Source organism: Rhynchophorus ferrugineus, unplaced genomic scaffold (assembly GCF_030347505.1).
Source record: "Rhynchophorus ferrugineus isolate W39M unplaced genomic scaffold, kcgeb_rfMv2 rfM3, whole genome shotgun sequence".
Classification (NCBI taxonomy): Eukaryota; Metazoa; Arthropoda; class Insecta; order Coleoptera; family Curculionidae; genus Rhynchophorus; species Rhynchophorus ferrugineus.
The window spans coordinates 25,034,009-25,049,097 of record NW_027472582.1 but is presented as its reverse complement, the minus strand read 5'-3'; the positions used below and the strand labels follow the sequence as shown (position 1 = coordinate 25,049,097).

Sequence of the window (15,089 nt, the reverse complement as noted above, 5' to 3'; positions counted from 1 at the left end):
AAGACAAGTTATACAAACATCTATTATAAGTACAACTTTGTCATACCGATATTACTCATTTCAGTTTCAGTCTTGAAATATTTATTTTGTCTGCATATTTATATTTTATGTTAAAAAAAACTACTTTTATAAACAAATCTTAAAAATATATAAATGATGTTATAATAAAGTAGAAATTTTGTTTTTATTAATATGGTACTTTCGATATATCTACTTAATTAAAAAAAATTATTTTTTTGCACTAATTGAGGGATCTTGATGATTTGTTACTGCTGGCATGTTTTCAGCGTCATGGGAGCTTTCATCAGTGTCTGATTCTTCATTAGATGTTGAGGAGCTTTCAGTGTTAGTTTCATTTAGATATTTTTTCACGGATTTTTTAGAATCCGAAAAAATAGATCTCACTGATCCAAAGGATGCTGTAGATTGATTGAATATTCCTTTCTTTTCCAAAGATATTTCAGGCTTTTTTAAAGACTTTTTAAATTCCTGTTAAAAAATATAATGAGTATTTTATTATACGGTTAAATATATAGAGATATAAAAACAAGAAGGCAATTAACTGTCAATTACCAGATCCATTTCTCCTCTGGCATTTTGAAAGTCCTATGTAAAAATATTGATTTGAGTCATATAATAACCAAACCAAAATTTGAAGATAGAAAACACAAGTTTATTATCCTAATTCATAATGTTATATATTGACATATACCTTTAAATCAGATTCTTCATTGATGTTCTCCACTTGTTTATAACAATTAGAAAATATTTCAATAGCTTTAGCATGATAACCCATTTGTAAGGTTATAAAATCAAGTAAAATTAATTTTAAATCATGTAGCTTTTGTCTTTCGAAAGCTGTAGCTTTTTCTTCTATTGAGTAAACAGTTTTTGATAATTCGTTTGTGGCTTTCAGAACATCCGCTTCCGCTTGAGCCTACAAAACGAAATAATGCAACCATAAAACACAAAGGAATTAATTCAATATTTTGTGAATGCAACTCCCTTTAATAAGTGAACGAAGTTGTTTTAAAATTATTTATTCTATTTTTAAAAAATGCAAATAACCATTTTCTTATAAATAATACAAGATAAACTTACAATAACTTGACGATTTCGTGGGTATCTATCTTTTATTTTACTTAATTGCTTCTTTCGTTGGATTTCTTTTTCTCTAGCTTCAAATACATGTTTAATTTCTTCTCGTGATCTTTTACAAATTTCTTCATATTTACATAATATTCCTACAACTTTATGATACAATTAAAATTATTTACCATAACTTAAAAATATATAAGATATTTACTTTTTGAATCCAAATTTTGAACTAGAAGATCACTATAATCACTTAAAGATGACAATGAATTGGAAAAATTTTGTAACCCTAAGGCCAATGACTTATTGACAGATTCATTGGCCGAATAGTTATTAACTGCTTTAGCCATTTCGTCTCCGACATCTCGAACCCTTGCGACTTTTTTTGAGTATTGGCTAAATACTTCACACAGTTTACCCAAATGTTTTTCATTATATTGAATGTGATCTTGAAGAAATTTAGCTTCTTCTTCACTAGATTTTTTTGAAAAGAAATTTGTTACATTTCAAACACAATTTGTTTATAAATGAATATCTTCAAAATATTATTTAACTCAATAATTTAGTAAATATAATTACCAATCTTTCCTTATTTGAAATGAATTTAACATATTTTATAGACTTATCTGACTGACTTAATGGATACAAACAAAAATTGACAGGGTAATACCAAAATTAAAAAATCAATAATGATACTATGCATGAAAATCATATTTATTATAAAAAAATAATGCATTATTACAATAATTACACTTCTTATAAAAATACTTTTGAACAATTAAAAACCATTGTAAAGAAAATAAGATAACTGAATTAAATAATGCTGCTATTCTACAATAGCGAATGAAGTTCCAGTACAAGCAAAAGCTAACTTAACTTTCTTGTTTTCTAAAATTCGAGTGGGTTTTAAAACATCCATTTTATCACCTGTACCACAACTGCCATGCTCATTCCATCCCCATGAATAAAGTCCACTATCTTTTGTTACAGCTAAATTATGTTCAGATCCAACACTTATTTGGTTAATGTTATCCAGTGCTTCAATTTTTTCTGGTTTGTATGATAATTCCCTTTCAGAGCCAAGTTGGCCATAACTGTTTCTTCCCCAGCTAAATACTTCTCCCATTTTAGTTAGGGCTATACTATGAGTCCAGCCTGCATATACGCTTTGAAGGCCTTCATGTTGAAATACTTCTAATGGAATAAAACTATTGTGTAAACTTGGAATAACACCCAGTTGTCCGTACTTATTTTCTCCCCAACTAAGAACAGTTCCATTTTCTCTTAAAGCTATAGTATGATGTTGCCCACTGGCTACACTTATTATGTTACTTAAACCTGGAACTTTTGATATACTTAAGTAATTGTTATCATCAAAATCATCTCCTAACCCCAACTGGCCTTTAGAACCAGTTCCTGCTACCAGAAGTTCACCATCCTTGGTAATCATTGCTGAATGTCTTAATCCACAGCTGACTTGCTTAAAGCCAGATGCCAATTTCAATGAAACTTGTAATCTTGATGGTATTCCGGTACAAGTAATGCTCTTCGATAGGCCCAACTGGGTATATTGATTGTTACCCCAAACAAACTGTTTTCCACATTCGCACACAGCAGCACTAAAGTCCCAACCACATGAAATTTGTACAACTTTAAATTCTTTTAAAATATCAATCTGAGTAAAAGTAAGAGTTGCATCAGAAAGACCCAATTGACCTTTAGAGTTTCCTCCACAGCAGTACACTAGTCCATTAGTATCTAAAATCAAAGTGTGATTTCCTCCACCTGCGATTGATATTATTTCTTCAGGTTTCAAATCAGTTCCTTTTAAGTCAACTTTTTGTGGTTTCAACTCAGAATCAGATTGATGGCCCAGACCCAACTGACCGCTGCTGTTCGCGCCCTAAATTGTAGAAATACAGCACAATCATATAGATGCAATTGTATTATATAAATTAGGTACTCACCCAAGCATAAAGAGCCATAGTTAAAAAGAATAAATTGGATGATGTCCGTTTTGCCAAGAAAAATATGCACGCGTCTTGTCTAAAAAACAATGAGGTTATGACTGTTAAAAAATAATGTGTTAATAAAATTAACTACATTTGAGTCGTCTTGGATTTACGTTGTATATTTACAGGCGCACCTTATTTAAAAAAATGGACAGTGAAAAATTAAAGATTACTTTCTTTAGACATTCAATGTAGATATATTTATATATACATATATCTCTTTTTTTCTAATTTATGTTTGACATAAAAAATATTTTTTACGCCGGTTTAATGCGAATTTCAACAGCTGCTATAGGGAATTTGACTTCTTTTATAGTGATAATTATACTTAAAAAAATCACCATTCAAAATATATATCTTATATATATTAGTGCCAACCCTTATAAATGTATTCAAATTGAATTAAATTTTGTATCCCTAATTTGAGTTTAAAACATATAACATATTTATTCGAAGAAATATTCTGTAGTATAATAATAGAAAGGAAGAACATAAAAATTTGGTTGAAGTAGAAAAAATAGTGAACCTAACCAAGTACGAAAACAATTGTGAAAACTTTCACTTTTGTATTATTATAAATATGCCTTGAGAAACAAATATTCAGATTTGGTAGGAAGATTGTAGCTACATTTCTTATGTTAACTGCTTGCAAATATTGTGTGTTCTACTTCTAAGTAGTATCAAATGTTAGCTTAAAATGAAACACCTTTTATTTGGCTTTTTAGTTACAGTGTGTGTCTGTGATAATTTGTCATCGATTAATTTACCTGTAGAACATTTGCCGTATTTCTTCACTGCTAATCCAGAAATTGAAAATCAATGCAAATCTGATTCAAAATGTTTATATAAAGAATACTTATTTAAAAAGAAATATTGGGGATATGAGATTGATCATCAGTGGGGCAAACAATATTCTATTCCAGAGTGCCCTGGAGATCACAAAGGATGGGTAAAGACAAAATTTGACCAGAAAAATACTTTCTATACCCAAGGAGATTTTGGGTTTATAAAACAGCAGTTAAGAGAATTAAGAGTTTTTTGTGAGCCCCTTTTTAAGGATGATAGTATTTTAGAGTGTACAGATCATTTGAGATATTGTAGAGGTAGAAATATAATGATGAATTTTACGCATCTTCTTAATAGAAAAGATCCAATAAGGTATAAAATGGATGTTTTAAATGATAATGACATTGGTGGCTTTTGTAACTTAAAAAAGGAAGAACTGAATGAACAAGCTGATCATATTAGTGCTCTACAAAGTTGGGGACCAGAAATTAGACACTTTAGTAGTTTCAACTATAGACCAATCAATAATGGAAATTGTGATGTAATTATAGAAAAACCCACCTATGTTATGAAGATTGATGCTAGTATGTATATACATGTTAAATCTTATTGGCATAAATTTAATAAACATTTTTTTATTCTTACAAAGTATTATATTTTTAGCAGTGAACATGTATCATCACTTCTGCGATTTTTTTAATTTATATTCATCGTTGCACATGAATAATCATTCAGATGCCTTTTCTAGTGATGTTCGTGTGCTTATATGGGAAAGCTATACCTATCAATCTTTATTCAGAGATACTTGGGAAGCTTTTACAGATCACCCATTATGGGATCTAAATACATTCAGAGGACAAACAATCTGCTTTAAAAATGTTATTTTTCCACTGTTACCTAGAATGATTTTTGGACTATATTATAATACACCACTTATTTATGGTTGTCAAAAAAGTGGATTATTTCATGCATTCTCAAAATTTATTTTACATAGATTGAGAATTTCAAAATATGTAAGGACAAACAAAAAAATCAGAATAACATTTTTATCAAGGGATACAAAATACAGAAGAATTATCAATGAAGATGAACTTTTAGAATCAATTAATGATAATGAGGATTATCAGGTTATGAAAGTTGTATTTAATAAAAATATTCCATTCAAGAAACAACTTGAAATTACAGCTAATTCAGATGTTCTTATCGGAATCCATGGAGCTGGCTTAACCCACTTATTATTTTTGCCTGATTGGGCAGCTGTGTTTGAGTTGTATGTTAAAAATACTGACATTACACAGAATAAATTGCTATTATATTATTTCTTATATTATAGATATAACTGTGAAGATGCTAATTGTTATGCAGACTTGGCACGTTTAAGAGGAGTTCATTATGTAACATGGAATAAAATCAACAAATTAACTTCCGTAAAAGAGGTAAATTCAATCACGATAAAATATCTAACTTAAATTATGTAGTGGTGTCCAACAATGAAAATTATTTTTTAGGACCTGTATAATGGTGGAGCTCATGCAAAATTTGCCAACTATGTTTTTGATGTAGAAGAATTTAAAAGGTTATTGAAGAATGCCACGGATTATGTGAAAAAACATCCGGAATTTATAAGCCTGAAAATTACCAAAAACAATGATAATATGGGATCAAAGAATTACCACACTTTACATGAAGAACTTTAGATACCAATTGCAGTTTTATTTCATTTAATACTTACAATAATTCAGCAATTCAATTTTTTTATAATAAAAAGTATAGAAAATTAACATTCATAATATGGAAATAACTGTAATTAAAAAGAATTTTATTTTTATAAAGAGATTTATAATTCGAATTGGGTAACAAAATATGTAATACTAAAATTTAAGTTTAAATTCCATATGATATAACACTAAAACTACACTACAATTAATAAACATGTATGTCAAAATAATCAATAAAGAATTTATACTTGATATAAGTACTGTGGATATTGATAAATTTATTAAACCAGTTAAGAAGTTACCTACAATAAAAAACAACAAACCATTATAATTTATGGCTTCATATACATAAGGGCAATGTTTAAAATTATATTTTTTGGAAAATCCTGTTATAAAAATATCCCAGCAATAAAATAACCAAGTCATAAATATTGCAATAAATAATACCCAAGCAACATATCCTGAATTTGCCAGTCTTCTTGACACTTCTAAATGTATTGCACAAAATGTAGTAAATCCTAAACTTATACTGATCCAAGTTAGAAAATAAATATTACTATTTTTAGATTTGGAATTCTTAATTTTATTTAATTTGTAACTGAAATATAAGGAGTACAAATATAAACATATATATCCAATGCTTGATACTATTCCTTCTTTATTAGCAGATATTATATTTGTTCTTTTAGCTTTTGAAAATATCCAATTCTTTAAAGACATCTGCAAAAGTACCTCATAGAAGAAATTCAGTACAATAGTGTTTACAAGAATATTGTCTATGTCAAAGATACTTAAAATATAAGCTGTACATATTTTTGTTACAGCTAAAGTTATAAAAAAATTCCAATGTACACCATATTCTAGTTCTGATACATTATAATTTGTTGCTTTTGTTAATATCATTCTTAATATACCTATCAGTATAAGTAACATTGAATTTTTGAAAGATTGTTTCACTGAACTTTTCTTTCCTTTCGTTTCTGGTGCTACTATCGCATTAGAAAATACATATAATCCTACACCCACATCCATTAAACTAAAGCCTGTTTCTGAGGTTTTAGAAAATCTTGTAGGGAATATCTTAAAATCTACTGCTAAAATAGCTATAATAGATATAAGATTTATAGTGGATCTTACATTAGTTATAAAATGGTTATTAGATAGTTTTGTTAAAGTTGTTTTTGTTTCTGGCAAAGATATTTTTATTATAATTAAAATGATGATTTCAAATAGGGATATGCAAACAGCATATGATATATTGACTCCAAAATTTGAAAGTACAGTAATTTTTAATATTATAGGAAATACTAATAATAAATACTCAATTATATAGATATACATTTTGTTTCTACATTTTATGTAAGATGGAACTATAGTAGATATGACTACATATATAAACGATGGCAAAACTAATAAAAATAATTCAACAGCTATTTTGCCATCTTTAATAACCTAAAATAAATTTTCCAAAATAATATAAATTGATAATATTAATAGATGATTTTCTTACTTTTGTGGTAATCATGGAAAATTCTATATAAATTCAAATAAAACTTAAATTAATTTTGTCAAACTGACAAGCACTATTTATTTACAATCTTAAATTGCTAAACATTGATGAAATGCACGCATAATAACATAACCATAAATAATGTAATAAAGTGGTATATTTTGGTATATAATATAATATATGATACGCGTATACACTTTGATACACCTCTAATCATCCGAATTTGACATGACGGGAAATCAGCTGTTAATGACAAAGTAAAATATTTGTAATACGTTTGTGCACATATAATTTAAAATTAAAATAATGATATAAAATATTAAAAATGAATAATTCCGATACAGAAGAAAAAGTCTTAGAAGGAGACAATATTTTGATAAACGGATCATTCGAAGGAGATGTTGATACAAGATCTGAATTGAAGTTTGAGAGAGGTTTGTTATATTGCTGTAAAATCAGCGTATCAAAATAAGCTGTTGTAGATATTGAGTCAGAAGACGAAAAATGTAAACGAAAATGTATAGAGAAAGTTTTAGTTTGCGGATCTACAACATTAAAAACCTGGAAAAATTTTGCAGTTAGTAAATATGGTTTAGTTGCTGGTACAGAATAATTTAATTTTTTTATAATTCACGTTTAATTGTGCTTGTGCTTTTAGATGATTTAAGATATCAAATATGGCCATTGTTACTTGAAGTTGATCCAAGCACAGATGAGAAGATTCCATCTTTAGAAGAACTAGCAGATCATCCCGAGTATCAACAAGTAATTTTGGATGTAAATAGGTCACTTAAAAGATTTCCACCAGGTATGTCTCATTATGAATATATTATATTTAGATAATTAAATATATAGCAATATGTTTTCAATGTTTACATAAAATTTTATTTATTTTAGGTATTCCATATGAACAAAGAGTTGCACTGCAAGATCAACTTGCAGTTTTAATATTAAGGGTTATATTGAAATATCCTCATTTGCGTTATTATCAGGTAAAATTTTATAGTACCAAGATTTAATGTTCAATGATTGAATTTTAGGGTTATCATGATGTAGCTGTAACATTTTTGCTAGTAGTTGGTGAAGCTGTAGCTTTTAGAATTATGGAAAAGTTAAGTACAGAACACTTACAAGAATGTATGGAACCAACTTTGGAAAAAACTGATTATAGGCTTAACTATATATATGCCTTATTATATAAAGTTGATAGGGAATTATATAATTTTATGGATACGTAAGTGGACTATCAGTTACAAATTACTTAGTTGAGCTATGTTTCGAATTATATTTTGAATTTTGTAATTACTTTAAATAAAATAATTGTTATAATTTATATTTAGTGCAGGTGTGGGTACAATGTTTGCTTTACCATGGTATTTAACTTGGTTTGGACATTCTTTAAACCAATATAAAGATGTTGTAAGACTATATGATTTTTTCTTAGCTACACCATTTCTAATGCCATTATATGTAGCTACAGCATTAATTATATATAGAAGAACTGAAATATTAGCAGAATGTAATTTTTATAGCTTAAGTTGTTATTATGTATTAATATGTATTTGTTTTAGGCTGTGATATGGCAAGTATACATTGTTTATTATCACAAATACCCAATAACATTGACTTTGAAAAGGTTTTGATAAGTGCTTCCAAATTTTATCAAGATTATCCACCAGATACATTAGAAAAATTGGTGCAGAAACGAGTTGAAAAAGCGTATGTAGGATTTTAGAAAATATATTTTTTTTAAACTTGTGTCTAAATTATTGTTTTTATCAAAAAAACAAAAAAAATTGCCAGTAGTTTTGTAATTCAATAAATATTTTTAAAATATGATTTTTTGTAGAAAAGGTAATTAAGTATTTAAAATATTAAGTGTGCTATTGTTATTTTTAAGATTAACTGAACGAAGAAAAAATGAACAAATAATGAGAAATAGACTAAGATCTCAGAGAAGCTTATGGGTTCGTTTGAATAACCATATACCACCATGGTGTATTTTTAACAGAAGAAATAAGTTAGGTTTGATATTTGCTGCTGCTACAGTTGTGATCAGTTATTTGTATTATAAGTATGGAATCAATTCAAGATTATCACTTTTTGGGTAAGTGGTGATTTTCAGAAATATTTTTAATATAGACAATAGAGTAACTAAGTAACTTTAATTTACTAATTAGCATTGCCGCGACTATACAATTGTTTTATATGTTTGATGTATGATACATTTCATAAGTAATGATATAAAAGGGTACATAAAAGTAGATATATACCAAAAGTTTTAATGGTTATGGGAAATCATATTGAATATACGCAAGACGAATTTACTCCTTCAAAAATAATGGTTTTATAAGAGAGTTGTTTCTTTTGAAAACTATTGTATAAGCTCTTGACGATTGACATCCAAAAGCACCAGAAATGATCGCAAATTATATGAAAAGTGTTCTTGAAGTGTTTCTAGAAGTTTGTCCATCGATTGAGGGAGAATTAGTAGAAATGTTTCATTACACGGTGTGCAATACTTTAAGTGAATTTTTAAGTTTCAAAAAGAATGTTGTTGATTCCTTATTAAAAAATAGTGTGGCTCGACTATTCGACTTAGAAGCAAGTTTTTGTTCAGAAATCAGAAAAGAAGTGCGTCAATTTTTTCGTATATAAATACATTTTATATTCATTGATACTCTAAATTGCTATTGATAAATTTCCATGAAGATAACGCAGATCCTAGCACAGCTCAGCGCTATTGCAAGTATCTATATAAATTTTTTTTTTATGAAAAACCATTCTCATCGAACTGAAAGGTAATAGTTGTGTTCGGCTTCCTAATATCAATTCATAAAATAGATAATTTTTAGAATAAGTATACTGAAGTTGGGGGAAATTATACTATGAATAAAGGTATATTTAAAACTATAAATCCGTTTTTCTTTCATTTCCATTTGGTGGATTTATCGAATACACTGGTAAAATACCATTTTATTTCCTATTTCCGTAAAAAAAATCTTGTTTCTTATTGAAACTTTCATTTTAAAATATATGCATTAACACACACTGCTGAGTAAAAATAGGTGTTCATTTTTAATGCTACATCTGTTATTTTGAAATATCATATGGAGATAAGTATTGTTTAAGATTAAAACATCTGAATATGTCTTTTACGTCACATTTTATGAATTACTCATTATTCAACATATCATTTATTTTTTCTATATATTCAATGTTTCTTTGACGATTCAAAATTCTGTCCATTTTACGTATTATTAACATAGCATAAAAAATTAGAACGATTATTAGAGTGAAGAAAGTTTCTTAGTTTGCAAGAATATATGTGCAAACTGAGAATATATATCAAATGATATGTGATAAAATGAAATAGGGAAGTACCAATTATCGCATCAATATTTTATATTTACTAAAAATTTTATCCAAAAATGAACAGTTGAATATAAGGGAAATTAATGTTGGTATAAAAACAATAATAAAGCAGCAGAAGTTATATCTGCACCATTGATTAATACTTTTTATTAGCCGGCTTGGTGGCGCAGTGGTAAAGGCGATAGGACGGTCCTGCCACTATTGCGATAGCCGCGGGTTCGAATCTTGCTGGGGCATGGTCGTAAATTTATGTTTGTGATTGTTTAAAATTTGTGAATGTTCTAGGCAAGAGTGTAAAATCCGACAAGGAAAATGATCCCAGTCACGCCAGTAACCAGGCTGGGTAAGACTGGATGTCTTCTGGGATGATTTCTAAAGTTGGTCACTCGCCAGTCGGTAGGCTTTAAGGCTGAGGACCGTGGATCGAAGCCTACTTTAAACTGTAGGTCCAGTCGAGATAAACCTATAGTTGGTAAAAGGAGACTTTAAAATATATATATAAAAAATACTTTTTATTATAATAGGGTTTCAAATAAATATTATAATATAGTCTGTTTTTTTTTTCGTTTAATGAATTTATTTCAACACATTGGTGTATACAGAATTCTTCATAATAACAGATTTAGCAACAAATATTTCAAAAATGTTACAATATATTTACTTAATAAAAACTAGTAATAAGAGTAAAATTGGGAATAAAGTGGTATATAGTTATGTCATTTTTTTAATGAATGTGTTATTAATCCTTATATTTTTTGTATATTCAATTTATCTGTTCTTGTTATTTGTTTTTAGTACATTTAAGACATGACATATGGTATCTTCGGGATTACTAAGACACATGACTCAAAAGAGGTTTTATACAAGTTTATGGTTATTTCCCTATTACGGAAATAATTCTTGTATGGATTCATGTTCAAACATTTTAAGATGCTTGTAATGTGCTTTTGTTTCATTAGTGATTTAATATTTATTATTTTATATAAATTTATATGCATTTATTAATTTATTATTTTTCATATATAGGCTGAAAAAGCACTTATCAGATGAATAGGATTTAAATGGATCTTTTATAAAGGTGTTTCTCTGAACAAGGAAAAATGTGTGTTTAAGTATCTTGATACACTTTTAGATTTAACGATAATGTAATTAAAAATATCCATTTTACCAAAGTTTAATTATTTTAAATGTATTTAAGATATATGATATGCTTGTTAAATTTTATATAATTATTTTTTAGATATAAAAGTTACTTTTGTTTATAATATCCTTAGAGCTTAAATTATGTTTTTGTATTTAGATTTTTTTATATCATTGCATTTATATTATTGTTAGAATTATTTAAATATGTTATTTAACTGTATGTATTTTCATTAATAAAAATTTCCAGTTAGTATATATTGTTTTAATTATATTCACAGTTGAAGTGTTCATTTATTTTTTATAGCTTGAGAATTACCTGTAAGGACGAAACTAACGATGTTAGTTGTAATTAAAAATTATTTTTATACTCTTGAGAATTTAAACACATCTGTTCATGAATCAGACATTTTTTCATTATGTAATAGACATTTGTAGAAGGGTTAAGGCAAAGGTGACAAAAAATAAAGTATTACTTTATGTACATTTTTGTATTTGTATACATTTTAAGTATGATTTAAGTAAGTGTCAAATTAAAGAAAATTTAAATATTAATATCATTATTAGATCTTTAGTTTTTATTATTTCTTAGTGAAAAATGATACTTGAGAAAATTTTAGAAATTTTTGTATAATTTTTATTAGGAACTTTTAAGTATTGTTGAATTGATGGGTTGTCTGTTTTTACAAGATTTATCAAATAATCTTGAGTTTCCTTACTGTGTAAAATACCAAGATGATCTACTTTTGGCTGTGGTTGATAGTACACTTTTTGTTTTTGTAATATTTGCCAATGCTGACATCCTTCCAATGATCTTAAGTTAACAGTACCATCTCCATCTCCTTTTATCAATGTAGGATACCCATCTAACCAAGTTCCAGGCTTGTAATATAATCTAGAATAACAAATTATTTATTAGAATGGACAATAATTTATGTTATAGTCTATATTTAAATAATTCTGCACATTTTAAAAAATGTTTGCCAAAATGTTTTGAAAATGTTTACTTACTTCTCAACTGTTGGTATTTGTGATCCATATAGACAATGTACTTCTACACCTGGAGGTTTAAAATGTAGCTGATACTGTTCAGTATCCTTTTTCATTTCCCATCCATTAGGAAAAGATATACCCCTAAGTATATGGAATAATAATAAATACATTAGCATAAAAACAGTTAAAAATACTTACTCAAAAAATTGTTGTAAATTGCTTAGAGTAAAATTTTGTTTGTCTGTTTCCACAAGAGTTTCATTAGGTTTCCAAAAAAGAGGTGATGGAATAAGCCATGCTAAACTTGGAGATGTTATTTGTTCTGCTCTCATAACACTTTCACGCAAGACATATGAGCCTAAATCATCACCTATGGATTTAAAAATTACTTTTGGGAAATTTTAGGTTTTCTTTTAAGCTAACCTATAGCATAAACCTTTATAGCTTTTACAGATCCACCCCATACTGCACCTAAGGTAATTAGTCGTTTTATATATTTATCTTTCCATGACTGGCTTTGCTGATTTAAGAAATAAAGAGACATTGGACCTCCCATTGAATGGGCGACCAACATAACTGATGTATTATTGTTTTTATCATATGTATCTTCTATTAAATTTTTTAATGCAATAAAGTAATCTTGATTTTCATCTAAAACATTATTAAAATGATGTTATATAGATGAAATTAAGTAAAGTTAAATATATTAGAATATTTTGTTCTTACTTGGTGCTTTTCTGAAATCATAAGGTGCTCCTCGTATACTAATATTCCTTAAATATCCTAATGTGTTAAAAGTATCTGCAATAGTATTAAAATAAGAGCCTGTTGCAGCATGACTGGGGTCCAACCACTCTACTGTTTCACTTTCTCCAAATCCAGGTACTCTAATATCAACCTAAAAATATAATATTAATAACTTACAATTGAGGTAAAAATAATGGTGTCAAAAATACCTACTCCTTCTGGATTTTGTGTTTTTCTTGTTACATTATTATATATTAATCTCATGTTATCGATCCAACAATCAATCACAAGAGGAACAAGAAGTTCCATATTAAGCCATATATTAAAATAATCAGCAGTATTTTTTGCACATATGTAATGGACTGACTCACTTTTATTTAATTTTGCTTCTAGTTGGTTTCCACCATCTCCTGGTATTAATATTACTGGATGTAGAGCAGATTTTACAAATTCAGATCTAATTATTACAATTAAATATATAAAAATATGCGAAAGATATATTTTGGAGCTCATACTAATTATTCTTTGTTTTAATTTGGCAAGAACTAAATCGAGACTGACTATTTTCCTTTTTTGGTATTGTAGTTTAAAATGTGAGGTTATAATGCACACTGAGGACTAAACTTTGTGATATCGTATGATTGTACCAATAATTCATCTTATTGGTATAAACAATTAATGACGAATATGAACCAAAACAACTCAAATTAACAGTAGTTGAGTAACATTGATAAACTTGTTATATTTACATATGATATCAATAATAATATATATGATTTATATACACTATATAGATATAGTCGTTGCGAAACTGGAATTAATATATTTTTACCCTATTTTTATTTGAGGTATTACTTTAGCTACAAAAATGAAAACTTTTATTTTGTTATTTTGCCAGGATCGCCCTGCTTTACTTGTTGCTCAAGCCAGGAATTATTGTAGATCTGTCTATCATTGCTTGTAACGATTCAATTAACATATTATTATCTTTAGTAATCAGGGAATTAATAACTGTAATTCTTTAGTATGCTGTGATTAATCCATATACGCTTTTGTAATAACAGTTAATTTAAATGATCTTTAGTATTAACATTAATTAAGTATTAACATTGCATTAAACTGTTTTTCTTGATGTATTAGAGTACATAGTTTTTTCTATGTTAGTATAACGAGTATAACGCAACATTAATTTGTAATTACTGAGGGCATGAATGAACTATCCCGCCATCTGTTTTTCTAACTATCTGACTGGTGAACGTGTGAGACCTGGTGTGTTTTTACCCTCAGTGTTGCTTCGTATCGACGTTCAACAAGTCGCATTGTCTTTCCGTAAAATAAAATAATATTTTCAAGTAAATTAATAGTTTTTGTTTTCAAAATTCCTTTCACATATTGCAACTTATGTGTATTTACATATAGCTGGTGTGTAAATTTTGATAATGAATAATAACCTTAATTGTCAGCCTTTTGGAAATCATCTCAACGTTGGTGACTCGCTGAATCGGTGACACGATCAAGACCTATCTTTATCTTCTCCATCATCTTAGATCACCAGTAATTGAGGTTGACGTGACTAAAACCAATAAAAACAAACAGTTTATCAAAAAAATTGAACTATTTTTATGATTATCACATTGTTTTGATTTTTATTTAACATACAAAATAAATGATGTAATGTTTTCAATCTGTCTTATCGTTATCTTACTTATAAAA

The 15,089-nt window shown here is 27.6% G+C and overlaps 6 protein-coding genes across 13 annotated transcripts; 2 read left to right on the top strand and 4 right to left on the bottom strand.

Annotated features, from left to right (window-relative positions):
- Positions 1–165: 165 nt before the first annotated feature.
- Positions 166–1,749, bottom strand: Fam92 (CBY1 interacting BAR domain containing protein Fam92). 2 transcript variants are annotated; one of them, XM_076398717.1, is made up of 6 exons: positions 1,675–1,749; positions 1,307–1,569; positions 1,102–1,250; positions 713–937; positions 574–606; positions 166–489 (listed from the first exon to the last, which is right to left on the bottom strand). In XM_076398717.1, the coding sequence occupies exons 1-6, from the start codon at positions 1,704–1,706 to the stop codon at positions 229–231; spliced, it is 963 nt and encodes a 320-aa protein (XP_076254832.1). In that variant the 5' UTR covers positions 1,707–1,749; the 3' UTR covers positions 166–228. The 2 variants fall into 2 exon arrangements, with proteins under 2 accessions (XP_076254832.1, XP_076254834.1); XM_076398719.1 differs by lacking the exon at positions 574–606.
- Positions 1,750–1,782: 33 nt separating this feature from the next.
- On the bottom strand, positions 1,783–3,419 carry LOC143192906 (secretion-regulating guanine nucleotide exchange factor). Of its 3 annotated transcripts, none has more exons than XM_076398705.1 (3): positions 3,199–3,419; positions 3,063–3,141; positions 1,783–2,998 (listed from the first exon to the last, which is right to left on the bottom strand). In XM_076398705.1, exons 2-3 carry the CDS (start codon positions 3,078–3,080, stop codon positions 1,922–1,924), a joined length of 1,095 nt encoding a protein of 364 aa, XP_076254820.1. In that variant the 5' UTR covers positions 3,081–3,141; positions 3,199–3,419; the 3' UTR covers positions 1,783–1,921. The 3 variants fall into 3 exon arrangements, with proteins under 3 accessions (XP_076254820.1, XP_076254821.1, XP_076254822.1); XM_076398706.1 differs by having other exon boundaries at positions 3,196–3,378; XM_076398707.1 differs by having other exon boundaries at positions 3,242–3,365.
- Positions 3,420–3,463: 44 nt separating this feature from the next.
- Positions 3,464–5,868, top strand: Eogt (EGF-domain O-GlcNAc transferase). The gene is made up of 4 exons (XM_076398692.1): positions 3,464–4,477; positions 4,557–5,163; positions 5,227–5,329; positions 5,402–5,868. The coding sequence occupies exons 1-4, from the start codon at positions 3,805–3,807 to the stop codon at positions 5,588–5,590; spliced, it is 1,572 nt and encodes a 523-aa protein (XP_076254807.1). The 5' UTR covers positions 3,464–3,804; the 3' UTR covers positions 5,591–5,868.
- LOC143192901 (uncharacterized) lies at positions 4,951–7,265 on the bottom strand. Its single transcript, XM_076398696.1, has 2 exons — positions 7,122–7,265; positions 4,951–7,063 (listed from the first exon to the last, which is right to left on the bottom strand). The coding sequence occupies exons 1-2, from the start codon at positions 7,134–7,136 to the stop codon at positions 5,765–5,767; spliced, it is 1,314 nt and encodes a 437-aa protein (XP_076254811.1). The 5' UTR covers positions 7,137–7,265; the 3' UTR covers positions 4,951–5,764.
- A 36-nt stretch (positions 7,266–7,301) lies between these two features.
- LOC143192903 (TBC1 domain family member 20) lies at positions 7,302–11,890 on the top strand. 3 transcript variants are annotated; one of them, XM_076398699.1, is made up of 9 exons: positions 7,302–7,555; positions 7,604–7,723; positions 7,780–7,929; positions 8,019–8,113; positions 8,162–8,355; positions 8,462–8,640; positions 8,693–8,840; positions 9,022–9,228; positions 11,523–11,890. In XM_076398699.1, exons 1-9 carry the CDS (start codon positions 7,447–7,449, stop codon positions 11,548–11,550), a joined length of 1,230 nt encoding a protein of 409 aa, XP_076254814.1. In that variant the 5' UTR covers positions 7,302–7,446; the 3' UTR covers positions 11,551–11,890. The 3 variants fall into 3 exon arrangements, with proteins under 3 accessions (XP_076254814.1, XP_076254815.1, XP_076254813.1); XM_076398700.1 differs by having other exon boundaries at positions 11,292–11,890; XM_076398698.1 differs by having other exon boundaries at positions 10,782–11,890.
- LOC143192905 (lysosomal phospholipase A and acyltransferase) lies at positions 11,051–15,042 on the bottom strand. 3 transcript variants are annotated; one of them, XM_076398702.1, is made up of 7 exons: positions 13,892–14,014; positions 13,590–13,833; positions 13,356–13,527; positions 13,053–13,280; positions 12,828–12,999; positions 12,648–12,770; positions 11,051–12,531 (listed from the first exon to the last, which is right to left on the bottom strand). In XM_076398702.1, exons 2-7 carry the CDS (start codon positions 13,683–13,685, stop codon positions 12,225–12,227), a joined length of 1,098 nt encoding a protein of 365 aa, XP_076254817.1. In that variant the 5' UTR covers positions 13,686–13,833; positions 13,892–14,014; the 3' UTR covers positions 11,051–12,224. The 3 variants fall into 3 exon arrangements, with proteins under 3 accessions (XP_076254817.1, XP_076254816.1, XP_076254818.1); XM_076398701.1 differs by having other exon boundaries at positions 13,590–15,042; XM_076398703.1 differs by lacking the exons at positions 13,590–13,833; positions 13,892–14,014 and adding an exon at positions 14,828–14,940.
- Positions 15,043–15,089: the final 47 nt, after the last annotated feature.